A 23,754-nucleotide genomic window follows, 5' to 3' on the forward strand; every position below is an offset into this window, starting at 1 on the left:
ATTACAATGTTTTATTTGTAAAGTTTTATGGGTTTTTAGTAAAGTGGGTTATGTGATTGGATGTTTTATTCATGGTTTTCTTGAGTAGCATTTTATTGGACTATGGATAGTGTTGACAACAGGAAGATAGAAGCTTGAAAGATGTTATTTGTAATACATGGTGCCTTGGATGCTGGTCTTGCATTATGGTATTGGGAGCACCTCTCCAATTAATTTGAGCAAAGAGGCATGCTTTCTGGTTTTGGGGAGATAGATGATTACAGTTTTATTATGGTAAGATTAATCTATACTCTATTGCTTTGGAGGCTCTCTACCTGATTTATGCTAGACTTCAAAATTTGTATCATGCATATGAATATATGCTTCTGTGCTAGGAGTGCCACTATGAGGTTCTACATGAGCATCCCAGATTGCTTGAGTTGTTCATAGAACAGGAGATCTATGAATTGATAGAGGAGAGATGAGTTGTTGATGAGCTTAGGTGGATATGAAGCAAACATTGAGATAGATTTTGCTTAACTCGGTAAGGAAAAGCAATGGATCGACCAAAGTAAAGTGTGTCTAGGAAGTATAGCTTCTTTTCTTCAAGAGAAGATGTTGGTAGTTGATACATTCTGGTCAACGTTTACAATATACATTTTGGAGTACCTGTGTTTCTTTAACGTGATCTCCAGCTTGTCGGTACTGTGAAAAACAATGTTAAAGAAAAATGTGAGTTAGGTGCTGCTTATAGATTGCAACTATGCAAACAAAACAAAGAACTATAAACGAATATATGTTAGTGAAAAACGCAGGAATAAGAGCATTAAAATAAAATAAAAGAACAAAAAGCTAAACACAGATCCCAACGTGTGTTTCTAAACTAAAACAGAGTATCCTCTATTTTAGGACACGACACAAACTAAAAAGATCACGATATGATACTTAAAAAATCATAAAAAGTACAAATCTATCCTACACAATTTGAGGGAACTGCCCGTTTTGGATAGATTCTCATAAATCAGTAGAACAGACTAGTAAACGGCGTTGGATCCCAATAAATTTTTGCAGAATTATTCCTTACACAATCAAGAATCCAACACAGTTTATGAAATTGAAAAACTCTACAAAAAGTTACATAAAATGACTAGTACAACCAGAAAAACATAAAACCGATGCACAGGAAATCTCTTGATAGAATTCAGAAAAATAGTATGACAGTCCATCAAATGAGTTTGGATTTTGACAAAAAATTTCAAAAATATTCTAGACTCGTACAAAGACCAAACCCAATTTACGGATTTGAAAATACGTTTGAAATCTCTAGATACGCACAAAACAATATTGGAAAACAAAATCAAAATTTGAAACTAATGATTTTTTTTCTTTTCAACTTGACACTATTCTAATTATTTATTTTGCTAAAAAAAATAACTCTAACTAATAAAACTAATGGATTAAAAAATGGATTAATCTTCTAACTAACAAAAAAATCAAAATCAAAATATAGCTAATGAAGAAAATGAACTAGATCTAGTCGGCGGCTATGGTTGGACGATGGCCAACTCTAGGGGTCGACTTCTCTTTTTTTTCTATCTAAAAAAATCACACAGAAAAATCCAGAATATTTACCGAACAAACTAAGATTAATTAAACCTAATCTAATCAAGAAAAATAAAAAAATAATAGAAATAAAAACCTAGATTTAACGATGGAGAGAAGAAGGTAAAGAGGTACCGAACATGCCGATCCGACGTCTCCCGACGGATTGGATTGAGAAGAGAGCAAGCTATGACCTTGTGGAACATGCAAACGCCTCCCAGAGTTGTCCTCACATTGAACCTGCAGAAAAGAAAAGAAAATAGAAAAGAATAATAATAATAAAGAATAGAGAATGAAGAAGAATAAAAAAGAAGAAGTAAAGGAGAATTAGGTTTTATGTGAGGAGGGGAAGAGTGGAACAAAGAAGAGGGGGCGGCTGTTGAGAAGGGCCAAAAACGGGTTCACTCCCCTCTCAAACAAATATTTATACTAATATTTAGGTTAAAACAAAAATTATAAAAAGAATTCATAATTTAAAAAACTATTTCAAAAGACTACCTACACCTAGCCTAAATTATAAAAACGAGGTGGCGCCAAGTAGTAGGGGTATTTTTGAAATTTTATGAGTTAACCACAGTGGATTTGGGTTAAGTGGATTGTTGATCACGTGTGGATTAGATCCAAGATCCATCATATATCATTTGGATTGGATCTAGATCCGATTCTCTTTGAAATTCGCTCAAAAACCATAAAACAACTATAACTTTGTCATTTTAGCTTCGAATTGGATGAAATTCGAACCATGACTCCTTGACACCTGAAACATCATAAACACGGGCATCAAAATAGTAAAAGATACATAAATTCATGAATTTAATAATAATAATGAATGTATTCTCATATATACAATATATATATATATATATATATATATATATATATATTGTGGTTATATGATCGAACCTTTCTTCCTGACTACTTAGCCTACAAGTCAAACCCACCTACTGGTTAGTCTAACTGACTGGACTTGGGTTAGTCTGACCAGTTGGGCTTGGTCAGCCAAGCCAACCAGGCCCAGTGGTGCGGCAAGGTGCGTTGCACCTGTGCCAGACGCTATTGAGGTGCATGAAAAAAAAGAGTTAAAATACTTAATAAAAATATGTTTTAAGAAAAAATCTCTAAACCGACTGGGGCCAACAACGCCAAATCTATTGTTCATCTTATGTCTATTGTTTCTTAGCAGCAGACCATTATACAAAATATATATATATATATATAGTATCCAACTGGCTAGGTCGCCAACCTCAATCGGTTGCCAACCTCAGTCGGTTGCCATTGAGTTGCAGCCGATTAGGGCTAGCCGGTCCCAGTCAAGCTCAAACTGAACAGGGTGACCAGCAAGGTTTGCTTCCCTACTGGTGCACCATGGTTATGACTACAGTAGGCTGCAAACCTAACACAAGCTTGCTGCAGACTGACTACAGCCCCAAACAAAACAAAGAAAAATATATATAATAACATATAATAACATATGCTAAGTGTTTATGTTATGGTAAGCAATAATATATATATATATGAACCATATATATTACAAGTCAAGTGGAAGAAAAATATTAATATAATATAAATTCGTATTGGACTCAAAGAGAGAAACATAAAGAAAAAGATCTTTTTGGTTATATGTGAATGGGAACTACTAGAATATGCATAAGTTCAATTAAGTATAGATCATGAATTTTGTTCTGGACGATAATCCAAAGAAAATTATAAATCAAATAAGTCTGCCTATCATTTCATGCAAAAATGTGTATGTGGATGTATTTTTGCAAAGATGGCTCAATAATTCCTTTATGCTTAAATGAATGGTTTATTTCCTCGAAAGGTTTTTGTGAAACACATATTATGATAATTGTGATGTTTTATTCGTCTGCAAATACTTCAAGAACTGAATGACATGACTAGGTCGCGTTCACCGACCCTGTTCTATCGAATCTATGATTTACAAATATGTTGTATTGCAATGAAGATTTGCAGGGTCATACTAAGGCCCAAAGATGAGCATGAGGTTCTAAAGAACCTTCACGGTGCCACATGAGCACTTGTGATATTTTATGTGTGTCATGCAAACTTTGCACTCTTGATCTGTGGTGTACTTGTGTGTGTTACCCCAGACTGGGCATGTGGTTGAAAAAGATTAATGGGATATGATGCGTACACCCAAGTTATTAAATTAAATTACTGCATGCACACAAACCTAAATGAATGTCTGGCCAGTTTAAATGTACTAGGGTATTCTTCCTGCACTCGCTTGTTTAAATGCACCATGAGTTCACTGGATGAGTTATCTGAAAATACCAAATAAAATATAAGTATTTTTACTGCTCTTTGGTATAGTCTGCATTCTTGCCTTACAGGCAGGTTTAGTGCGTACCCAAACCCTGGCTTGCCCAAGAGAGACATATACAAATAACTTGAATGAAATACTCATCCAGTACCGGGTTACCTTAAAGAGGGTAGATGGTACAAACTTTGTTGGGCTATTGTGGAAACATACAATGTTTGTTATTATGTTATGAGTGGCAATAGCTCGATGGTATTCCACTCATAGAGTTAGGGGACCCAAACTACTCGATCTTTGTCCTATACGAGTAGGTCATGTAACTTATGCAGAAGTCAGATGCATCCTGTATCCTTTAGAGGTTATCTTTTGATCATTATGTTGCCTCTTTAAGAATCTGATTTAAATAGTCATTTGAAGTATTAAAACACCCATGCATAATAAATCTTCGAATGGTCTCATTTGACTTGACGTATTTGAAATGCACGTACCCGCAAGGGTTAATAAAGTAAAATATAAATTTTAACTATACAAATTTACGTTTTTGGCTTTTGTTGAATGTGAATTTTTATGTAATTGCTTAAAAAATTTCAACTTCACTTTGAATATTTTCGTTGTGTTGAAAAAAATTGACCTGAAAAATTGAATAAGTTTTGGATCGTTACAATAACAAGAAAGAACTCGCTAAATAATTAGAACTCAAGCAGTTCAACCAAAAAATGCAAGAGCTTCAATAAAAAATGCTCAACCAAACAAGTTTTGTACTCATCTTTCAAAATGGAAGCTTGCAAACCATAAGATACAATAAAATTATGATTCAAAGCAATCGACCATCCACACATACACCAATTACCTTCACGTCTATTTTTGCCTTTAGAGGTTCTTGTACATTCACGAAGTGACTGGTGAGGTGTGAAGTCGCTAGTGAGGCAAGTCACTTATTTGTTGCAGTTTAACTCTACATGTGTGAAGTGACTGATGAGGTTAGATTCTCATCTTACCATCACAGAGTTCTTTGTTTTGTTTGCATAGTTGTATTTCTGTAGGTGGCTGCCGTGGGATAGAAGGTTGGTGTTAAGGTGGACGCACCCAAATTCTGACACCCGCATGTAAAGATTGTGGTTCACGAGCAGAGGAGTCTTCTTTTTCTGTTTTTTTTTCTTTTTGTTAGTAAAGTATGGCCTTAGGCCACATTTATATGGGTTGTATTAATTTTTCTTCTGCTCGACATTTTGTAATAGGGTTTACACGCTTGTTTGCTGCACTTTAGTTTTGTTTATTTTTAAGGCAATAAAGGTGTGCTTATGTTTGAAATACTTACTTTCGTCACATTCCCTAAGTTCGACCCGAATGTCATCATTAGTGTGAACCAGTTTTTATTATTTGATGTTCGGTTTGCATAAACATTTTATTAAAAATATATTTTTTAAAATATCTTTTATAAAACTTACACCAATATATATTCAATTCTAAAATAAAATGTGTACATATGTGAGTGTATATATACAAGAAATATTACCTAAATGCCCAATAAAATAGATCACAACACATAAATGATGGTTTTAAAGATTTTCATTCATTTATCATGGATATCCATACATATGATTTTTTCCTCAAATAATGATTGAATCAAAACAAGGAAACCACTTCTCCCAAATGATGGAATGTATCAAGTATGATGTCATGAACAAGGATTATATACCTAAATATTTTATGAGATCTTCTATCAAGTTCTCCCTCTTCATACACTCGAATCACATACTCGTGATTCGGTTTTTGTGCCTAATATATCATCGGCTTCCTACAACATGGGAGTCAATATACATGTGAGGATGGAAACAATATGAACTTACATAATGGCTCAATGCATACATCCCTCGGTCCAAGAATCCTACCTCAAGTATTAGTCGAAACGGCAAACAATCGAGCATGTCTACGATACTGAACCTTCGAGCCCCAACCGACGGAATGTCCTCAGCCATTTGGAGATAAAGAGAGAGGCGTGAGAGAGAAGAGAGAAAATGGAGAGAGGGGAAAGAAATGAGAGAGAAGCGAGCGATGATAGAGAGTGTGTGTTTGTGTGTGAGGCAAAATCATATGTGAGGGTCCCTATTTATAGGGCCTCACATAATGTGAAATGGGAAAGTTATGATGTCTCTTCCATAACGTCATTAAACTGACTTTAGTACCTTTTTTGTCTTATTTAATTCCTTAAAGGCAAGTGGGGGGAGAAAAGTTCACCCTTTCTTCTTCCCCTCTTTATTATTTTATTTATTACCCCTTCTTTTTTTTAAGTTTCTTATTTTATTTATTACCCCTTCTTTTTTTAAAGTTTCTTATTTATTATTTTATTATTTTATTATTTTATTATTTTATTATTTTATTATTTTATTATTATTTTAACTTGTTTAGAGAAGAGGGAGGGTCGACCCACCCCTTCTCCTTCCTCTCATTAATATCCAAAAAAACTTGGATTCATATTCATTAAAGGTGGGGCCCACAAGTAAGTGGCGACCCACTATTTCTCTTTATTTCTTTGTTTATTACTTTCTCCTTTGGTTTTCATATTAAATAGTTTAGATTAACGTTAGGAATAAATTTCATTAAGATGGTTTGTTATTTCTAAAGTGACATATATATTAAATAAATATACTACCTAATATTAAATCTTAAAATATTTAATTAAAACCAAAATCTATATTTTTTATTGGATCATGGATCCATATTGGATCCAATTCTATTTGGATCAAACCCATACCTTATCCAAATCCAAAATGATTTTTCGATCTGCTTGAGATCCAAATCCAATCATTTTCTCTAACGAAATTTGGATCTTTTTGTGATCCAAATGCTGGATTCACCTACCTTTAATAATGGATTCTAGATCTATCTGAGATCCAGGGCCAAAAATCCAAATAAATTGTGAACTTAAATTTCAAGTTTTAAATTCCTCGAAACCTTTAATTTTAATTGATTAGATACTTTTTTAAATTCATATTTGTTTCTGATAAAATTAAATAGTTAAAATTTAAAAATTAAAATAATTTTTTTTATTTATTTAAATAATTATCAAAAATTTATGGGTCTTACAATTATAGTTCTTTGTTGTCTTTATTTTTTCTTCGTGTGGGCTGGAATTGGCAAGAAGATGGCTCCACCCAATAGAAATAAGAAGTCTAAGGCATAGTGGGCTCAACGTCAATGAATAAAGGAAGACCCAGCTCAGTATGTAAATCACAAGAAGATGTGTAGCGAACATGAGGCTGCAAGGTGGCGGCAATGTCGATAGTCTGCAAGAAAGTGACATTATTGGCCCTGAATCTTTGGTGATGGGATTAAGTGTCTTGCGGAGTCATGTTGTCGATGAGGATGTTGCTTCTTGAGGAGGGTTGAGAGAAAGCAATGTTGTTGGTCATGAGGCTTTGATGGTGGGATCAAGTGTTTTATAGCGTGGTGTTGTCGTTGAGGATGTTGTTTTTTAAGCAGAGACAAGTGGAGCAAAGATACAATATGGTAATCACGTTTTCTTAGGAATGGCGAAGTTTGTGTTGTTTGTATGTGCCTTTGTGTTTAGGGTTTGTAATAAACGTATTGTCTTTATTTAGATGAACGTTATCAGACTTTATGGGTATCTATAGGCACGACATATGGTATATGAGATGGTGAGGCATCTGAGGGTTCAAACATGGAAGATGATAGGGTGCCAATTGTGGAGCGGTGTGATGATGGTGATGTCCTTTTGATATAGATGAATATTTAGACAATCTAGATGATTCACCTGCACGTGGTATAGTGGAACCTAATTGACCATACATTGTAGGTCACTTGATCTTTTGGTTCAATTTGTTCTTAAGTAGAGACTACTGCAGGCGTTGTTGACATGGTAGATAATTTTTGAGACACACCACCTTTGGACTTGAATTTTCCTTGTTCTAGGAAAGATGTTGACGCCATTCTTTCGGCTTCAACTTTGTGCCCTCATTGTTATATATATGAAGTTCTTTTGGCATGAAAATGTCATGATGTGTTTCTTTAATGGCTATATTTTATTGCCATCTCCTTCACCCCCAGCTGCACTATATGATTTATATGTGCCCCTCTTTTAGACAAAAAACATTTTTGTAAATATATACATAAATATAATATAGCATTTGCATTCAGAGTTAAGAGTCAAAAGACAACATAGAAAACAAAAGGCTCTTTCTGCTTCCAGATACAAGGGCAACAATATCATAGAATTGGCCATTTGGTCCCTATAGAAGATCTGCCAAAGTTCCTACAAGTATACATCTATGATCCTGATTATGAAGTAGCTTTTTACAAAATTTTGTAGTCAAGAATCATCCATCAATTACAACATATTTTGGACATACACAACCCTCTTGGGCAAACCCTTCATACTTTTAGAGATATCGTTGGGCCAACAAAGTACAATATACAAATCCAATGCAATATCAGTGCATGAAAAACCAACCTTCAGTATCTGAAGTTGCGATGATATGGGTCGAAGGGGCAATCCATCAGACTAGCAAATGAGGCGAGTTCATTCGAATTATGGGTGGCATGATTCTTTGTAGTATCCTCGGCTATTTCTATATGCCATGTTGGTTGGAATATAGGAGTTCCATAGATGGGAAAGGATGAACATGGACAATGATCAAAACTATCGCCCTCAGGAATACTATTCGTACAAGTTGCAAATCCATCCAAATCAGCAGTCTGTTCTATTGCGGGACAACCAACTATTACAATAGTATTTTGTTGACATGACAAATCGCCTTGACTTTGTTGTGTCTCATCAGGATAGGTATAGGGTTGAGTTGTATAACTGTTTGGAGGACAACCTTGGTTTTGGAGAAGTGGATGCTTCAAAAGTTGGAAGAAAAATAATATTGCCACAATATTTTATTGGTGGGCCACATTGCCTACATACAAAGTATCATGATGCTATGGTCATTGCTCACAAATTTGGAAAACATGACTTGTTTATTACAATGACTTGTAATAACGACTAGAGTGAGATTGGAAATGAATTGTTTACTTCTCAATGGTGTATGATCGACCTGATTTATATGCACAAATCTTTTATACTAAGTTCAAAAAGTTGAAAGAACTTGTTATAAAAAAAAGTTGTTTGAATTTGTGATTGCATATGCATTAGTTGTTGAGTTTCAAAAGAGAGGAATGTCTCATGTTCACATACTCTTAATATTATAAGGTAGATTGTTTGAAGTACAAGAAGTGACTCAAAAATAAAAATAATAAGTCATTCATTTCTCATGAGTGGAATTTAATTCATGTTTCATTGCATAATTGGAGGATTGATTTTGGTGCCACTGTACACATTACCAACTCTTTGCAGGCATTTTTGAACAAGAGGGAACCAAAAGAGCATGAAAGAAGCATCTTTTCTGGAAATAGGATGCGTTTGCATGTCAAGAATGTTGGGACCTACAAAATTGGGTTGGAGTCAGGATTCATATTGGATTTGGTCGATACATTCTATGTTTCACCCTATAGTCGGTACCTGATTTCAATTTCAAAACTTGATAAGTTTGGCTTTGTATTTAAATTTAAAAATTTCAAACTTATTATTATGAAAAATTCAATGAATATAGGTTCTGCATATATGTGTGATGGTTTGTATCGATTAAGAACCAAATTCTAAATTCGAGAATTTCACTCCATTGAGAACACAATGATTGGCAATAAATGTGGCCTAAAGGATGATCAATCCTATCTGATTTGGCATCGAAGGTTAGGATATATCTCGAAAAAGAAAGTCCAAAGACTCGTGAAAGAGAGAATCCTCGGATCCCTTAATTTTATGAATATAGAGTCATTTGTTGATTGCATAAAGGCTAAGCAGTCTAACACGTATAAAAAAGATGCCAAATGCAACAATAAAAAGTTAGAAATAGTGTGTACGGATGTGTGTGACCCTTTTCACCGTGTTATACGGGTGAAAAATATTTTGTCACCTTTATAGACGATTACTCACAGTATATGTATCTCTACTATTATCTAAAAAATCAGAGGTCTTTCAGGTTTTTAAGGACTTAAAGAAAGAAGTAGAGAAACAAACTGATGAAGTTATTAAGGTTGTCAGGTCTGATAGAGGTGGTGAATATTATGGTCATTTCACTGAGATAGGACAAAAGGAAAGTCCATTAGCACAGTTTCTAAAAGAGAAAAGCATTGTACCTCAGTATACAATGCTTGGTAGTGCTTACCAGAATGGTGTAGCTGAAAGGAGAAACCGTATGCTTAAATAAATGGTTTGAGCGATGTTGAATCAATCAAACCTTCCTTTGACCTTGTGGGGTGAAGCTTTTAGGACAACAATGCATATTTTGAATAAGGTTCCTACAAAGATTGTTCAAAAGACTCCTTACGAGTTATGGATAGGTAGAAAATCTTCTTTGTCATATATGCACATATGAGGATGTTCAGCAGAAGCTAAATTGTATAACCCATATATAAATTTTTTTGATTCTAGGACAACTAGTGGTTTCTTTATTGGTTATCCAGAAAGGTCAAAAGGCTTTAGGTTTTATTGTTCATCGCATATACCACAGATAATAGAAATAGATAAAGCAAGATTTCTTGAAAATGGTTCTATTGGGATAGATACGTCACAAAATATTGATTTTGAGGAAATGCAGGATTCAGATTTCACACCTTCTAAGGTTAAAGACCAGATTTTTTCTATCATTGTTCCTTCGGGTAATGTAAGAGAAAGTTTCGTCAATGAACATCAATCTCAACTAAATCTGATTGTTGATGAGGATATACAACAACAACAAGATACAGAGGCTCATTTTGAACCACTTGTAATACATGTATAGAGGTCCACCAGAATCAAGAAATCTGATATCCATTCGGACTATGTGGTGTATTTACAAGAGTCAAATGATTTTATAGACATTGATAAAGATCCCTTTACATTTGTAGAAGTCATTGAAAGTGAAATATCAATACATTAGATCAATGTCATGAAAGAAGAGTTTGACTCTATGACAAAGAACTAAGTGTGAGATCTTATACCTCGACCTGATGGAGTTAGACCTGTTGATTGTAAATGGGTCTATAAGACTAAAACATACTCTAAAGGTCATGTGGAGAGGTACAAGGCTAGGCTTGTTGCAAAACGTTTCACACAGATAGAGGGCATTGATTATAATGAGACTTTTTCTCCTGTCTGAACTAAGGAATCATTGAAGATAATCATGGCCCTCGTAGCTCATTTTGATTTAGAGCAATATCATATGGATATGAAAACTGCCTTCCTAGATGGGGATCTCGATGAGGAGGTATACATGCAACAACCTCCTCGTTTCAGTATAGATGACTTGAATAACTTAGTTTGCAAATTGAATAAGTCAATTTATGGACTTAAACAGGCCTTCCTCCAGTGGTATAAGAAGTTCAATCAGGTAATTATGAACTTTGAATTCACTGAAACAATTGTTGATAAGTGTATTTACATTAAGAGTAGTGGGAGTAAGTTCATAATTTTGGTTTTATATGTTGACGACATTCTTCTTACAACTAATGATTTGAGTCTATTACATGAAATAAAAGATTTTCTTTCCTCTTATTTCGATATGAAGAACATGGATGAGGCCACTTATGCCCTTGGAATCGAAATTCGTCGTAAAAGAACTAAAAGTGTTATTGGCCTCTCTCAGAAATCCTATATCATTAAGGTTCTTAAAAGATATGGGATGGAGAATTGTTCTCTTGGTTCGGCACATATAGTGAAAGGGGATAAATTGAGCTTAAAAAATTGTCCTCAGAATGATATAGCGAAGGCTCAGATGGATGTTGTCTCATATGCTTCAACAACTGAAAGTTTACAGTACGCACAAACCTGCACTCAACCTGATATAGCATTTGTTGTAGGAATGCTTGGTAGATATCAGTCAAATCTAGGCATTGTGTATTGGAATGCAGCGAAGAAGGTCATGCGCTATTTACAAAGAATAAAATACTATATGTTGACCTACAGGAAAGCTGACCACCTAGAGGTCATTAGATACTCTGATGTGGACCTAGGAGGGTGTATTGACAGTAGAAAATTCACTACTGGATACATTTTCCTACTAGCGGGTGGTATTGTCTCATGGAGAAGTGAAAAACAGTCTATCACTGCTGCTTATACCATGGAGGCAGAATTTATTGCTCTATATAAGACTTCGTCATAGGTCATTTAGATAAGAAACTTTATTATATGTCTTGGTATTGTGGACTCTATTGAGAGACCACTAAAGATCTTTTATGATAATGAAGCAGCCGTGTCCTTTTCAAATAACAACAAGAGCTCAACATCGTGTCGACACGTAGAGTTAAAATATTTTATTGTTAAAGAAATGACTGAGAATCATCTGGTATGTATTGATACAATTAGGACGAAAGAAATGACTGCGGATCCCCTTACTAAAGAGCTAGCAGCAGGATTGTATTCCCAACATGTAAAGGGGGTGAGTCTTTTTTATTCCTTCTGATGTATGACAATACATTAAGTGATCACATTTGTGTATATAAATTTGGTTCTCTATGGCTTTGTATATTGTTGATTTTGCATAAAGGATCCCTCACATGGGTTAGAGAGAATAGTAGAATAACAATATTAAAGGCCCAATAGAATAGGTGAGAGACCAACTTATTCATAAAGATAATTTTCTACATGCCTAAGTACTGAAGGTGAATTATAGTGTAGTACATGAGAATATGATATTTCATAAAAGGGTGTTCATATTCATGACTCATATAATTCATCCTTGTGATAAAGGGTAACATGTGAACCTATATGAAGAATTAAATCGAGATAATGGTATCCACCTTGATTTAGTACACTTTTGGTGTCAATGGGTCAAGTGGGAGAATATTGAACATAATGAGTCTGAGTCCAACACACAGGGTGACCTGATTTGATAGCCATTAGTGGGTCACATTAGTGGCCACATAATGGGGTTAGTGGGTGGGAGTTACATGAATGTGGAGAGACCACATTCACGTAATTGCCTATTTCTCCCATTATATAAGAGGGTAGGATGCTACAAAGATGATGAGAGATTTGTAGTTGTAATCATACCCAAATCTCACACCCAGTTTACGTGGTATAGGGTCCTACTCACTGTTGACCTAAGGCCCGGGCTCATTGTGGGCGCCGATCGGTTGAGGAGAATGCCGAATTCTCTGCACGTGCTTTATGGCGAATTCAGGTACACTTTTTGTGTTTGTTTTATAGAAAACACCAACACTCAAGTCTAATTGGATCCACCATAAGAGAAATCATACCCGGACCGATAAAAACTACATGAACGAGACCCAGCTCATACCTGATAAACTAATATTTTTATAATTTTTACATTGAAAATTTGAGTGTCTTGATCGAAACTCTGGTTGGGCCTGAGTCTGTACAAAATTTCATAAACTGTACCTAGCTTCATGTATTAATCGGAGGGTTCAAACCTGGGGCTTAATCGGGTCTTATTATTTATCACCGTACGCAGACCCTATAGGATCTGGTTAAACCCGGCCCGTTGACACCCCTTGTTATACCTAGTTTTAAAAAAAAAAGTAAGGATAGAATTTAATTGAATTGTTTGTGAATCATCAACTTTTTATCATCAGATGACATGTGTCATTAGACAATAAAAATATTAAACAAAAAAATTTAATCGCTTAAAACATATTAAAATATATGAATTGAAATGACAGGTGAATGGGCCTTTTTTTTGACATAGACAAATCGATCTCGATCTGAATTGGCCGATTCAGATTGAATTTAACAATGATGACCTTGAGGCAAGGGATACCCATTTTTGGGTTTTAAACTGTGGTCGTCTATCAAGCCACAAATCACAATCACCTCTACCGAGGAAGGTGGAGCCCTTATGAGCTTACAACAGCTCAATATTGGCCGGTAACAGCTTGTCACTTTAAGCACGATGAAAGACAATAATAGAATGAGAAGAATGACACCCATCAACTATAAAATATTAAACAGCCCTGTACACGAAAGGACCCTTAATCCTACCAATATAATTTTCAAAGGGAAAAGCAATGATTCTAACCATGGCCATGGCAACTGTATTGATGCACCTTGACGGTGACGGTGACGGTGATGGGACAACTGCAATTTCTTCATTTTTTTTTTTTAATCTTACCTTTGAGATCTATTTTAAGGCTATTTTGGGAGGGACTTTAAAGATTTATAGAATCTCCACTAATCTGCGCTAGGGATGGCAGTGGACAGGGGTGGGGTTGGGGACGTCTTCACCCCCGCCCCGTTTCAAAATTTTGTCTTGCATTCTTGCATGAATTTTGAATTTAACATTGATCTTCCGTTCATTCCTCGTTTCATGTCTTTTATCTTCGATCAAAACTTTGTTTTTCTTTTGTCAGAAGAAAGAGAAGAGATAAATGAGATCTCGTGCAACTCATTAGAGGAATGAGGGAAAAGAAAGAAAAGTGATTCTCAAAAAGGATTTTATATTAGAGTTAGAAATATATATATATATATATAATTTTATAATATATATAGAAGGGTATAATAATAAATTTTTTAACAAAGATCGAGACGAGGCGAGGCGGGCTCAGGGCAAAAATAAGTCTATCCCTATCTCCATCCCGCACAGGTTTTGATTTTAACTTTCATCCCTAGTTCATTCTCTGTTTCATATCCTCCATTCTTGGTCCAAGCCAGGCAAGGCAGGGTGAGGCCTGTTTTTCCCTAGTCCATTGCCATCCCTAATATGCGCCATTTGATGTTTCAGATTTGTTACTTGAGGGCACATGAAAAGATGCCAAATTCTTTTTCATTTTCTAATTCTAATTACTTCCTTGCAAAGATGAGGTTCTCTCTTGTGGTTTTATATATATTTATTGGCTACTCGAACTAATGGGTCCAAATGATTTTTTTTTAATTTTTTTAATTTTTTTTAAGATCTGATGTGATCTACATTATTTGTTTAGTAGGAAACTTGTTTTGAATCATATGATTATGATGAGTAATAAGTTTTTTAAAAGGGTTCAAAAATCAACTGCCACAATTTGCAAAAAATTTATAACTCAAAAAATCACATTTTTACATCAGAAAAACATGATTCAAAGCTTGATCCTTAGCAAACAAATTATGCTCAACAAATTTGTATGGTTAGATTGAGTCGATACTGATGATGTAGATAGATATAGTCAATATGGTTTCACGGGTTCAAGATAATGGTGGTGATGGTTTTGGATAACAGTTGGATTAAAGATAATAATGCTGGTGTGTTGGGATTGCACGTCAAATGACCTCATTGACGCATACTATCGAGGACATTGACATAGGGCTGGGAAACCCTCTTCAAAAATATATTTATTTATTTATTTGGTGTCTTTAAAGGCACCAAATTATATGGAACTATTGAGTTTAAAAGCATTAGTTTCATCTTTATCAACTCAATCAAACTGTGGTCAGGAAGGTTGACCACATAGATGTGGTAGGAAGGTTGGTTTTCTAAGGATCAAACCTTTGATTGTGTTATTTTAATTCAAAAATATGATTTTTGAATTATGAAATTTTAGTACATTAAACAATTCATTTTTTAAGCTTTTAAAAAATCTTAGTATGCATCATAATCATGATTCAAAGCTCATTTTCTACTAAACAAACATTGTAGATCACATATATAAGATTTAATTTACAAAAAATATTAAAACCTATGATTTTTAGCTCAATAGTTTCATACAATTTGGTGATTTAAAAAAAGCACCAAATATTAACCCTATGCATAGGGTAAATATTGGCTACTAATAAAAGTATTAAACTAATGAGCTAGAAATCATAAGTGCAAGTTGTATCAACTCGATTTAACTACATAGATGTGTTCAGCATGGTTTGTTTGATCAAACCTTGGATCATGCTTTTCTATTGTAAAAATGTGATCTTTTGAGTTATAAAATTTTGACACATTATGGGGCATTGATTTTTGGATTCTTTTAAAAACCGAATTATTTTGTCATAATCACATGATTCAAAACAAGTTTTCTACTAAACAAACCATCTTACATCCATAACATTTGATCTACAAAAAATTTAAATTTTTTGAAGAAAAGAGTGATTTTTATTTATTAGTTTTGTACCTTTATTAGTAGCCAATATTAACCTATATATATATGTGTGTGTGTGTGTGTGTGTGTGTGTGTGTGTGTGTGTGTGTGAGAGAGTAATGTGTAGTGTTCAAACTATTTATCTCCCAGACCATTCAATAGCCATTTAAAAAATGCACTAAAATATATTTTTTTGCTTGGTCCAAAACTAAAAATGTATTTTATCATTGCTTATTTACTAAAAACCATGTTTTGAATCAAATCAATTTAACATGAATTTTTGTTTTTTTAGCTTAAATAACGTAAACATGAAAAATGTTTAAACTAATACATGCCACACATTCAGTCATTGAGAAAGGGGTATGGAGGTGGGATGTTTGGCATCCATACAGTGTTGCTAAGCATTTTTGGCAAGGCTTTGGGCCAGGATTTGCTCTCCACCTCATCGCGAGTGCTTGCAAAATAATGATAAAACCAAAGCTCATTAATATAACAATGGTTTTTGTGTTGAGACAACAACATTTTAACTATTTATTTTACACTAAATATTTATAATATAAAATATATCTCAAACATAGGGATGGCAGTGGACTGAGGTAGAGGCAGGGGACAAGCTCTCCACCTCCGTCACATCTCAAAATTCTGCCTTTTACCTCTGCACCGGTTTTGATTTTAACCTCCATCTCCGCCTTCATCCCCGTTTCATGACCTTTATCCCCGATCCAAATGGGGTGAGGCAGGGCAAGGACCCGCCGGTCCACCGTCGTTCCTAAAGGTATTTTAGTTATTTTACTAAAGGGAATTAGGGATGGGGGCGGGGCAGGATGAAGAAAAGCTTAAGTTCATTCTGGCCTCCATCCCTGAATGGGTTTTGATTTTAACCTTTATTCCCGCCTTCATTACCATTTCAAGTCTTCCATCTCCAGTTCGGTTTCCCCTGTTCACTGCCATCCCTACTCATGTCACTTTGTGTTGCAAGTTCAAATCCCAATGGTATGGTTGTATAGCTGGTGGGGTCTGCCTAACCTCAATTTGCTTATAAAAAGAAAAACATATGAGCCCAGCCGAGCTTGGCACTGTTTTACAAGTTTCAACCAATTCTTTAATAGTTAAACACGAGTTGTTTGTCTTTGTCTTCCAACCTCAGGGAAAGGTGATACGATGGATCGTAAAATAACTCAAAATTAAAAATTTAAACAAATTAAAATGTAGACTTATAAAAACCAAACCCCATATTAAATCAGAGCAGATCCAGTGATAGGTCAGGCCACAAAAAAAAGACGACTGTGTTTTGTGTTTTACACAGCAAATTACTCCATGCATTAGCGATTTTCTGTGTTTTGTGTGGCCGAAGTAGTTTGTAAAGTATTCGAACCCTTGATGATGATGATGTGAGAGAATATAACATATACCAGAAACCCTTGTTGCCTTGCGGCCACATGAGGTGGGTGAAGCTGCTGCTGGCAGCTTCGAGACGGTCAACGTCCTCGATACCAAGGCTCTCGTAGAGAGGGACGACATCCGAGCGGCCCCCGTACCCGAAGTAAGGCTTGATAGTGGTGTTCCTCCACTTGGTCTCCGTGGGGAGGCTGAAGAGGTCCCTGAGAGCAGAGAAGGCAGCCTCCACCAGGCCGGGAGGCATCCCATCGTAGGCCACCAGGAAGCAACCGCAGCTCTCTGCGGCATCCCTCGCCTTCACATACATGGCCTCCCATGACTTCATCCCACCTACCACACTCTCTCTGTCCTTGGTGAAGTCCAGGAAGGGGATGGAGAAAGAGAGCGACCCCATGCTCCTCTCTTTCCCTCTCTAGCTTCTCCCTCTGGTAGATGAGTACCATGGCTATCTCATGTGTTATATACATAAAAAGTATAGATGTGTTAGGGGTTGTGGTCAGTGACACGTGGCCTTGTACATTAATTGTTTTTATTAAATTTGAAGATGGCAAAACAACATGGCAGTTAGCTACATCTCATGTTGGGGTCCCAAAGAGCACAACCTATGTAAGCATGTGTGTCTCGTATCCCCATGTTTGTTAGCATTAATTAGTGTTGGAGTTTGATGCGATTGCAAAGACTTAAGTATCCTCTTCTTTATTGGTGTAAAAAAAATGACGATTCTAGAAAAGGAGTGGTTGTAAAGACTTAAGTGCCCCAAAGATGATTATTTAAGACTCAGTATCTGCACTGCAGGATTATCCGAGAAAGAAATCTCCCCTGGAGGAGGCCATGAACATCAACCCTCTCACTCTCTCTCTTCTCTTTCTGCTTCTGTGCACATCCAGCAGAAGATCCTACATTGCTCCATCAAACACCGATTGATCTGTACATTGACTGTTGTGGAGCCTGATTCAGAGTTTTTACCCTTACAGAAGGAGAGTTTGGGGGTTCCTCCCAGCGTGGGTAGCATCATTCAACTAAATGAGTTGTAGATCCTGATTCAGAGTTTTTACCATTACAGGAGAGGGGTCTGGGGGCTCCTCCCAGCGTGGGTAGCATCATTCAACTTGAAGAGTTGTGGAGTCTAATTCAGAGTTTTTACCCATACAGAAGGGGGGTCTGAGAGCTCCTCTCAACGTGGGTAGCAACATTCAACTTGAAGAGTTGTGGAGCTTGATTTAGAGTTTTTGCCCTTATAGGAGGAGGGTTTGGGGGATCTTCTCAGCGTGGATAGCACTGTTCAACTTGATTCGTTGTAGAGCCTGATTCAGAGTTTTTGCCCTTACAAGATGAGGGTTTAAGGGGCTCCTCCCAGCGTGGGTAGCATCGTTCAACTTGATTCATTGTGGAGCCTGATTTAGAGTTTTTGCCCTTACAGGAGGGGGGTCCGGGGGCTCCCTCCCGGCACGGGTCCCGGGTGTCGTGGTCAAAAAATGCACAGGGTGTCGTGGTGAGAAAGGCATATGTTTGTTCCAAGCAAGGTTGGAAGAAACCAATGGAAAATCCAACAAGGAGCATGCCATAATCAAGATGTGGATGTCAAGCGAGAATGGTGTTGTGCAACTTAAATAACACAGAATAATAGAGGTTTGGTTTTTAGTTAAAATAGAGAATGAAATGATAATAGAAATTGCTGAAAATTTACAGAAATAAACTAGACTCAATAACAAAGACACCGCTTTTTATGGATTTGGAATATGACCTCCGGTTAGGGAGATATGACCCTAACAAGTTGGTCCTAATTCGGGTAGCGATTTACAGCAATTTGCTTACTAAATAACACTACAAATCGCTATAGTGATTTGCGAAAGACACTACAAATCGCTATAGTGAGATCCAACAACACTATAAATCGCTGTGGAGCTCGTTGGAGACTCAAAAATACTATAAATCGCTATAGTGATTTGCGAAAGACACTACAAATCGTTGTTGAAAAGCTGGATAACACTATAAAGCGTTGTGAGGCTCATTGGAGACCCGAAAATACTACAAAATCGTTGTAGGAAAGCCCGATAATACTACAAATTGTTGTTGGAAGGCCCCAAAATAATTTGGTCCGGAGGGTGCTGCCCTCCGAGCCCGTCAGGGGCGCGCCTCCCCCCCCTGGACACCCCTCATGTAAGGGCAAAAACTCTAAATCAGGCTCCACAACTCATCAAGTTGAATGATGTTATCCACGCTGGGAGGAGCCCCCAAACCCCCTCCTGTAAGGGCAAAAACTATGAATCAGGCTCCACAACGAATCAAGTTGAACGATGCTACAGTCAGTGTGCAGGTCAGTCGGTGTTTGATGGAGCAATGTAGGATCGTCTGTTGGATGTGCACAGAAGTAGAGAGAGAAGGGAGATAGAGTGAGCGGGTTGATGTTCATGGCCTTCTCCAGGGAGAACTCTTTGCCTCCCTTGATTTCTTCTCTAGAGAGAAAGAAGGTTTTACAGTGTTTTACGGAGAAAGAAGAAGAAGAAGATGACGATGAAAAGTTAGAACAAACATTTTTTATGGTTCGGGTCAACATCATCTTCGACTTTCTGTATGGATGACATGTTTGTCCTTTTTTTGAACTGTTTGTTTTTTCTTTTTTGAATGAAGGGCATTTTTGTCATTTTCTCAAACCATCGCTTTATGAAAAAAATAGCAAGAAAGGGTACTTAAGTCTTTGCAATCAAACCAGACTCCAATGCTAAGTGATGTCAATATACACGAGAATACGAGCCCCATGTGCTTGTATACGTGGTGCTCATTCAGACCCCCGAACACAGACGTGGGATTCAGTGAATCATCGGTGGTTTATCATATATGAGTCAGCTTAAATAAATGAGAATAATAAATATAATATTTTAAGCATGTTCTAACGCTTAGATTTTGGTTTTAGAGCTTAGATGTATGTAAATAAAAATGTGTGCATCACAGAAACACCCTCTTCCAAAAATCAACGTGTCAGTCAAAGGGTGTTGTGAAGGCTTTGAGTGGAAGGCATCTGATCAAACCCCCACTAGTGCAGGTGGCTTTTGAAGGTATGCTATGTAGGCCAGGGTGGTCATGGCCCCACCCAAGGTTTGCTTCGCTGGAGGCAAGTCCACTGAGTGGCCTGGTTCTCGGCCAGGCTTCCTCGTTGTTTAAAAAAAAAAAACTTGTGATTTGATGGACCATGGATGACGTCAGAAGACCATTAAAGATAATGAAAAATAAAAACGTCACAAAACTTTATTCAAGCTTCAAACAGGCTCCAGCACTGAGCCTTGTTTGTGCCTACAGTTACCCACACTAGAAGAGACTCGTGGCCTTAGCTTAGTGGTTTAGTTGCCATTTGAGGGAGAGAGAGAGGTATCTTGTCAACTCAGGCAGAACTTTTGATTGGTCAAATTAGTAGTAGGAGAGAATTGGGCATTCATAATTTTCGTGTTGGAGGGAATTGGCAATGCACACAATTCCCTGCCATCAATTTCCACGGAGGAGGTAATAGACAATCCCCCTTGCATTTTCCAACTCTCGCCATACTTCTGTCAAATTGGAAAAACTTAACTAAGATCTAGGTGGGGATTCCTGGCTTCTCCCAAACAGTGAGTGGGATTTACCATCCCTCCAATTCCTTTCTATGCTCCATATCCGAACAAAGACTAATATGACCCAAGTAGAATCCCATAGATCTCTAATGCACTAATTCATGAAAGAAATATGCCAATCAGGTTAGATCCTGGCGTGATTATGACGCAGCTGTTAGGCACATCTAAGGTAGGATTGGATGCATTGAGTCTGCAGGCTGGTCTAACTTTAACTTGAATTTTAAGGACTAGGATCTAATCTGATCCAGATCCATTTCTAGCTAACATAAGCTTAGAATTTTAATAACTAGGATTAAATCCGACCCATATACATATCAACCTGGAACAGCATGAATCTATTTGACAATCAACCACCATTGAAGTTGGTTGTAGTGTGGCATTTAATGAGAAATTCTATGTTTAGCCCTTAAATGGTGACAGTGGCCCAGATTAGGAGTGGCAATCAGGTCGGGTTGGCCGGTTGGCGGGTCGGGTCGGCATACCTCAAATGAACCTGACCCGTTTATTAAACGGATCGGCTGTAGCAAACACGAACCCGACCCATTTTATTAAACGGGTAACCTGACACGACACGGTTAACCCGTTTAATAAACGGGTCGGGTCAGGTAAACGGGTTGGTGGGTCGGGTAAACGGGTTGGTGGGCAGGTCGGGGTCGGGTAAACGGGTTGGCGTGCGGGTTGGCGGGTCGGGGTCGGGTAAACGGGTTGACATGCCCGTTTATTAAACGGGTAGCCGGGTTGGCAGGTTGGCATACCCCTAACACAAACCCGACCCGTTTAATAAACGGGTTAGGCGGGTCGACCCGTTTAAGCCAAACTCAAATCCGGCTAAGAAGCGGGTTGGCGGGTCGTGTCAGATTTTGCCACCCCTACCCCAGATTGCCGCATGAGAATACTACAGAAACTATATTGGATGGAGACAGTGCCCAATTGTTAAGATAATATCACAAAGCGGTAATGGGAAAAGGTGACGCTTTATTTAACAAAATGACTTCACTTTCACATTGATGCGGAGGAGATCCTCCCCAAATTGGTATCCCCATACCTTTGATATCTTCTAGTTTTGGGGTGCCCTTTCAGGGTGAGAGTAAGTTATCTGTGGCCATTACCTTTTTAATGGTCCATATGGTTGGTGTGAGCTGTACATGGTCATCAATCTCCATTAAATTTGGTGGGCGCCACCCTATCAACCTTATCTACAATTAGGTAGTTACTGTTCCTGGCTTAATTAGCTCTTGGTCATGCTCCATTTCCTTCATAAATATCATATGTAAGAGCAGTAAGATTTTAGATTAATGGTGGCCATTAGGGCTGGAAAACATGCCCAGCTACTTATAGCTCCGATCGTGTTCAGTTCGTAAAGAATTCATTCAAGTTCATAGCTCTGTTCGTGCTCAGCTAAACATGATTTAAGTATATGGTTTGCAAGCAATAGATTTAGAGACCAAATCCTATTGCTTCCTTATCTAAGAAATGTATTTTTTTTTTGTTTACTTTCAGTTCTGAGAATGTAATTTTTTTTTTTATAAATAAGTCAGCTCAGGCTCACTAAGAGCTCGAAGTCAGCTCAATTCACCACAAAGAATGAGTCAAGCTTGAACACTTCAAGGTCAGCTCACTCAGCTTGTTTACCAGCCCTAGTGAACATGCTTAGAATAGAGAAGAAAGGGTGAGGGCTTCTTCTCCAAACTCACAACTGGCACCATTTTCCTTTTGCGTTCCGTGTTTGGGTATGGTAAAGAGTTGCATTTGATCAGCTCTTATTTTGTTGTTGCTGTTGTTTTTCCCTGTTTGAAGAAAATGAAATGTCTCCTTCAAGCATGAGTTGTTTTACTCCATTTGAATAGAAACAAGCCTTGAATTTATTTGCTGTTCGGGTAGAAATATGGCATGCATACAACCCAACAAGATACCTGTAGTGAGCATGCCCAAATAAGCGACGGCAGCAAGTACCCTGATTGGGCTAGGGCCCCAACCTTGGGGGGTTTTCACCTTGATGAAAATGGTTCAAAACCGAGATGCACCCTTTGTGTTAGTACAACCTAACCATCCAGCCATCTCATTCAATACTAAATGCCAGTCATTTATCCATAGGTTAGGTTCATGGGATTTAATATCAAGTGGTCAAGTTGTTTTAAACTTGTAAAGTTTATTTGTGGAAAATGATATAGAATTGGTGCAGTTCAAACAACATTATCATTTCATGGCCTTAATGTGCAAACTGCTTGATTCAACCTGTCGAAAGGATCGCCTTACTCATCTTTCGCGTTGTCCAAATAATTGTCTTTCTCTCATCGAAAGGATCGCATTACTCATCTTTCGTGTTGTCAAAAGAATTGCTTTGCTCTTGTCGAAAGGATCACCTTACTAATCTTTCTTATTATCGAAGAAATTGCCTTGCTCCTGTCAAAAGGATCGCCTTACTCATCTTTCGCGTTGTCGAAAGAATTGCTTTGCTCTTGTCAAAAAGACTGCCTTACTCATCTTTCGCATTATCGAAGGAATTACTTTGCTCATGTCAAAAGGATTACCTTATTCATCTTTCGCGTTGTCAAAAGAATTGCCTCATGTTGCCTTATTCATCTTTCGCATTATCGAAAGAATTGTCTCATTTATCTTTCACATTGTCGAAAGAGTTGCATCATATTTCCCTATTTCATCTTTCGCATTGTCGAAAGAATTGTCTCGTCTTGCCTTATTCGTCTGTTCACATAGACAAAATTTCACCTTATCCTTCTTCAAAAGAATTGTTTTATTCATCTTCCTCTTATTATCTCACTTTCCTGCATG

The 23,754-nt window shown here is 37.0% G+C and overlaps 1 protein-coding gene across 1 annotated transcript; it reads right to left on the reverse strand.

The window, feature by feature from the left end:
- Positions 1-584: 584 nt before the first annotated feature.
- Positions 585-17,753, reverse strand: LOC149820433 (putative 2-oxoglutarate-dependent dioxygenase AOP1). The gene is made up of 3 exons (XM_089981797.1): positions 17,374-17,753; positions 1,717-1,821; positions 585-684 (listed from the first exon to the last, which is right to left on the reverse strand). The coding sequence occupies exons 1-3, from the start codon at positions 17,751-17,753 to the stop codon at positions 585-587; spliced, it is 585 nt and encodes a 194-aa protein (XP_089837923.1).
- Positions 17,754-23,754: the final 6,001 nt, after the last annotated feature.

The sequence above is a fragment of the Nuphar pumila genome, chromosome 12, assembly GCF_984573655.1.
Source record: "Nuphar pumila chromosome 12, dmNupPumi1.hap1.1, whole genome shotgun sequence".
Lineage (NCBI taxonomy): Eukaryota > Viridiplantae > Streptophyta > Magnoliopsida > Nymphaeales > Nymphaeaceae > Nuphar > Nuphar pumila.

Bases quoted from the DNA above. Each gene is read 5' to 3' on its own strand.
- LOC149820433 (XM_089981797.1), bottom strand. From the start codon at position 17,753: ATGGGGTCGCTCTCTTTCTCCATCCCCTTCCTGGACTTCACCAAGGAC. The intron at 1,822-17,373 runs GTATATGTTATA...TCTTTTCTGCAG, and splicing joins CAAGGCAACAAGGGTTTCTG to GTTCAATGTGAGGACAACTC. The intron at 685-1,716 runs GTACCTCTTTAC...TGTTTTTCACAG, and splicing joins ACGTCGGATCGGCATGTTCG to TACCGACAAGCTGGAGATCA.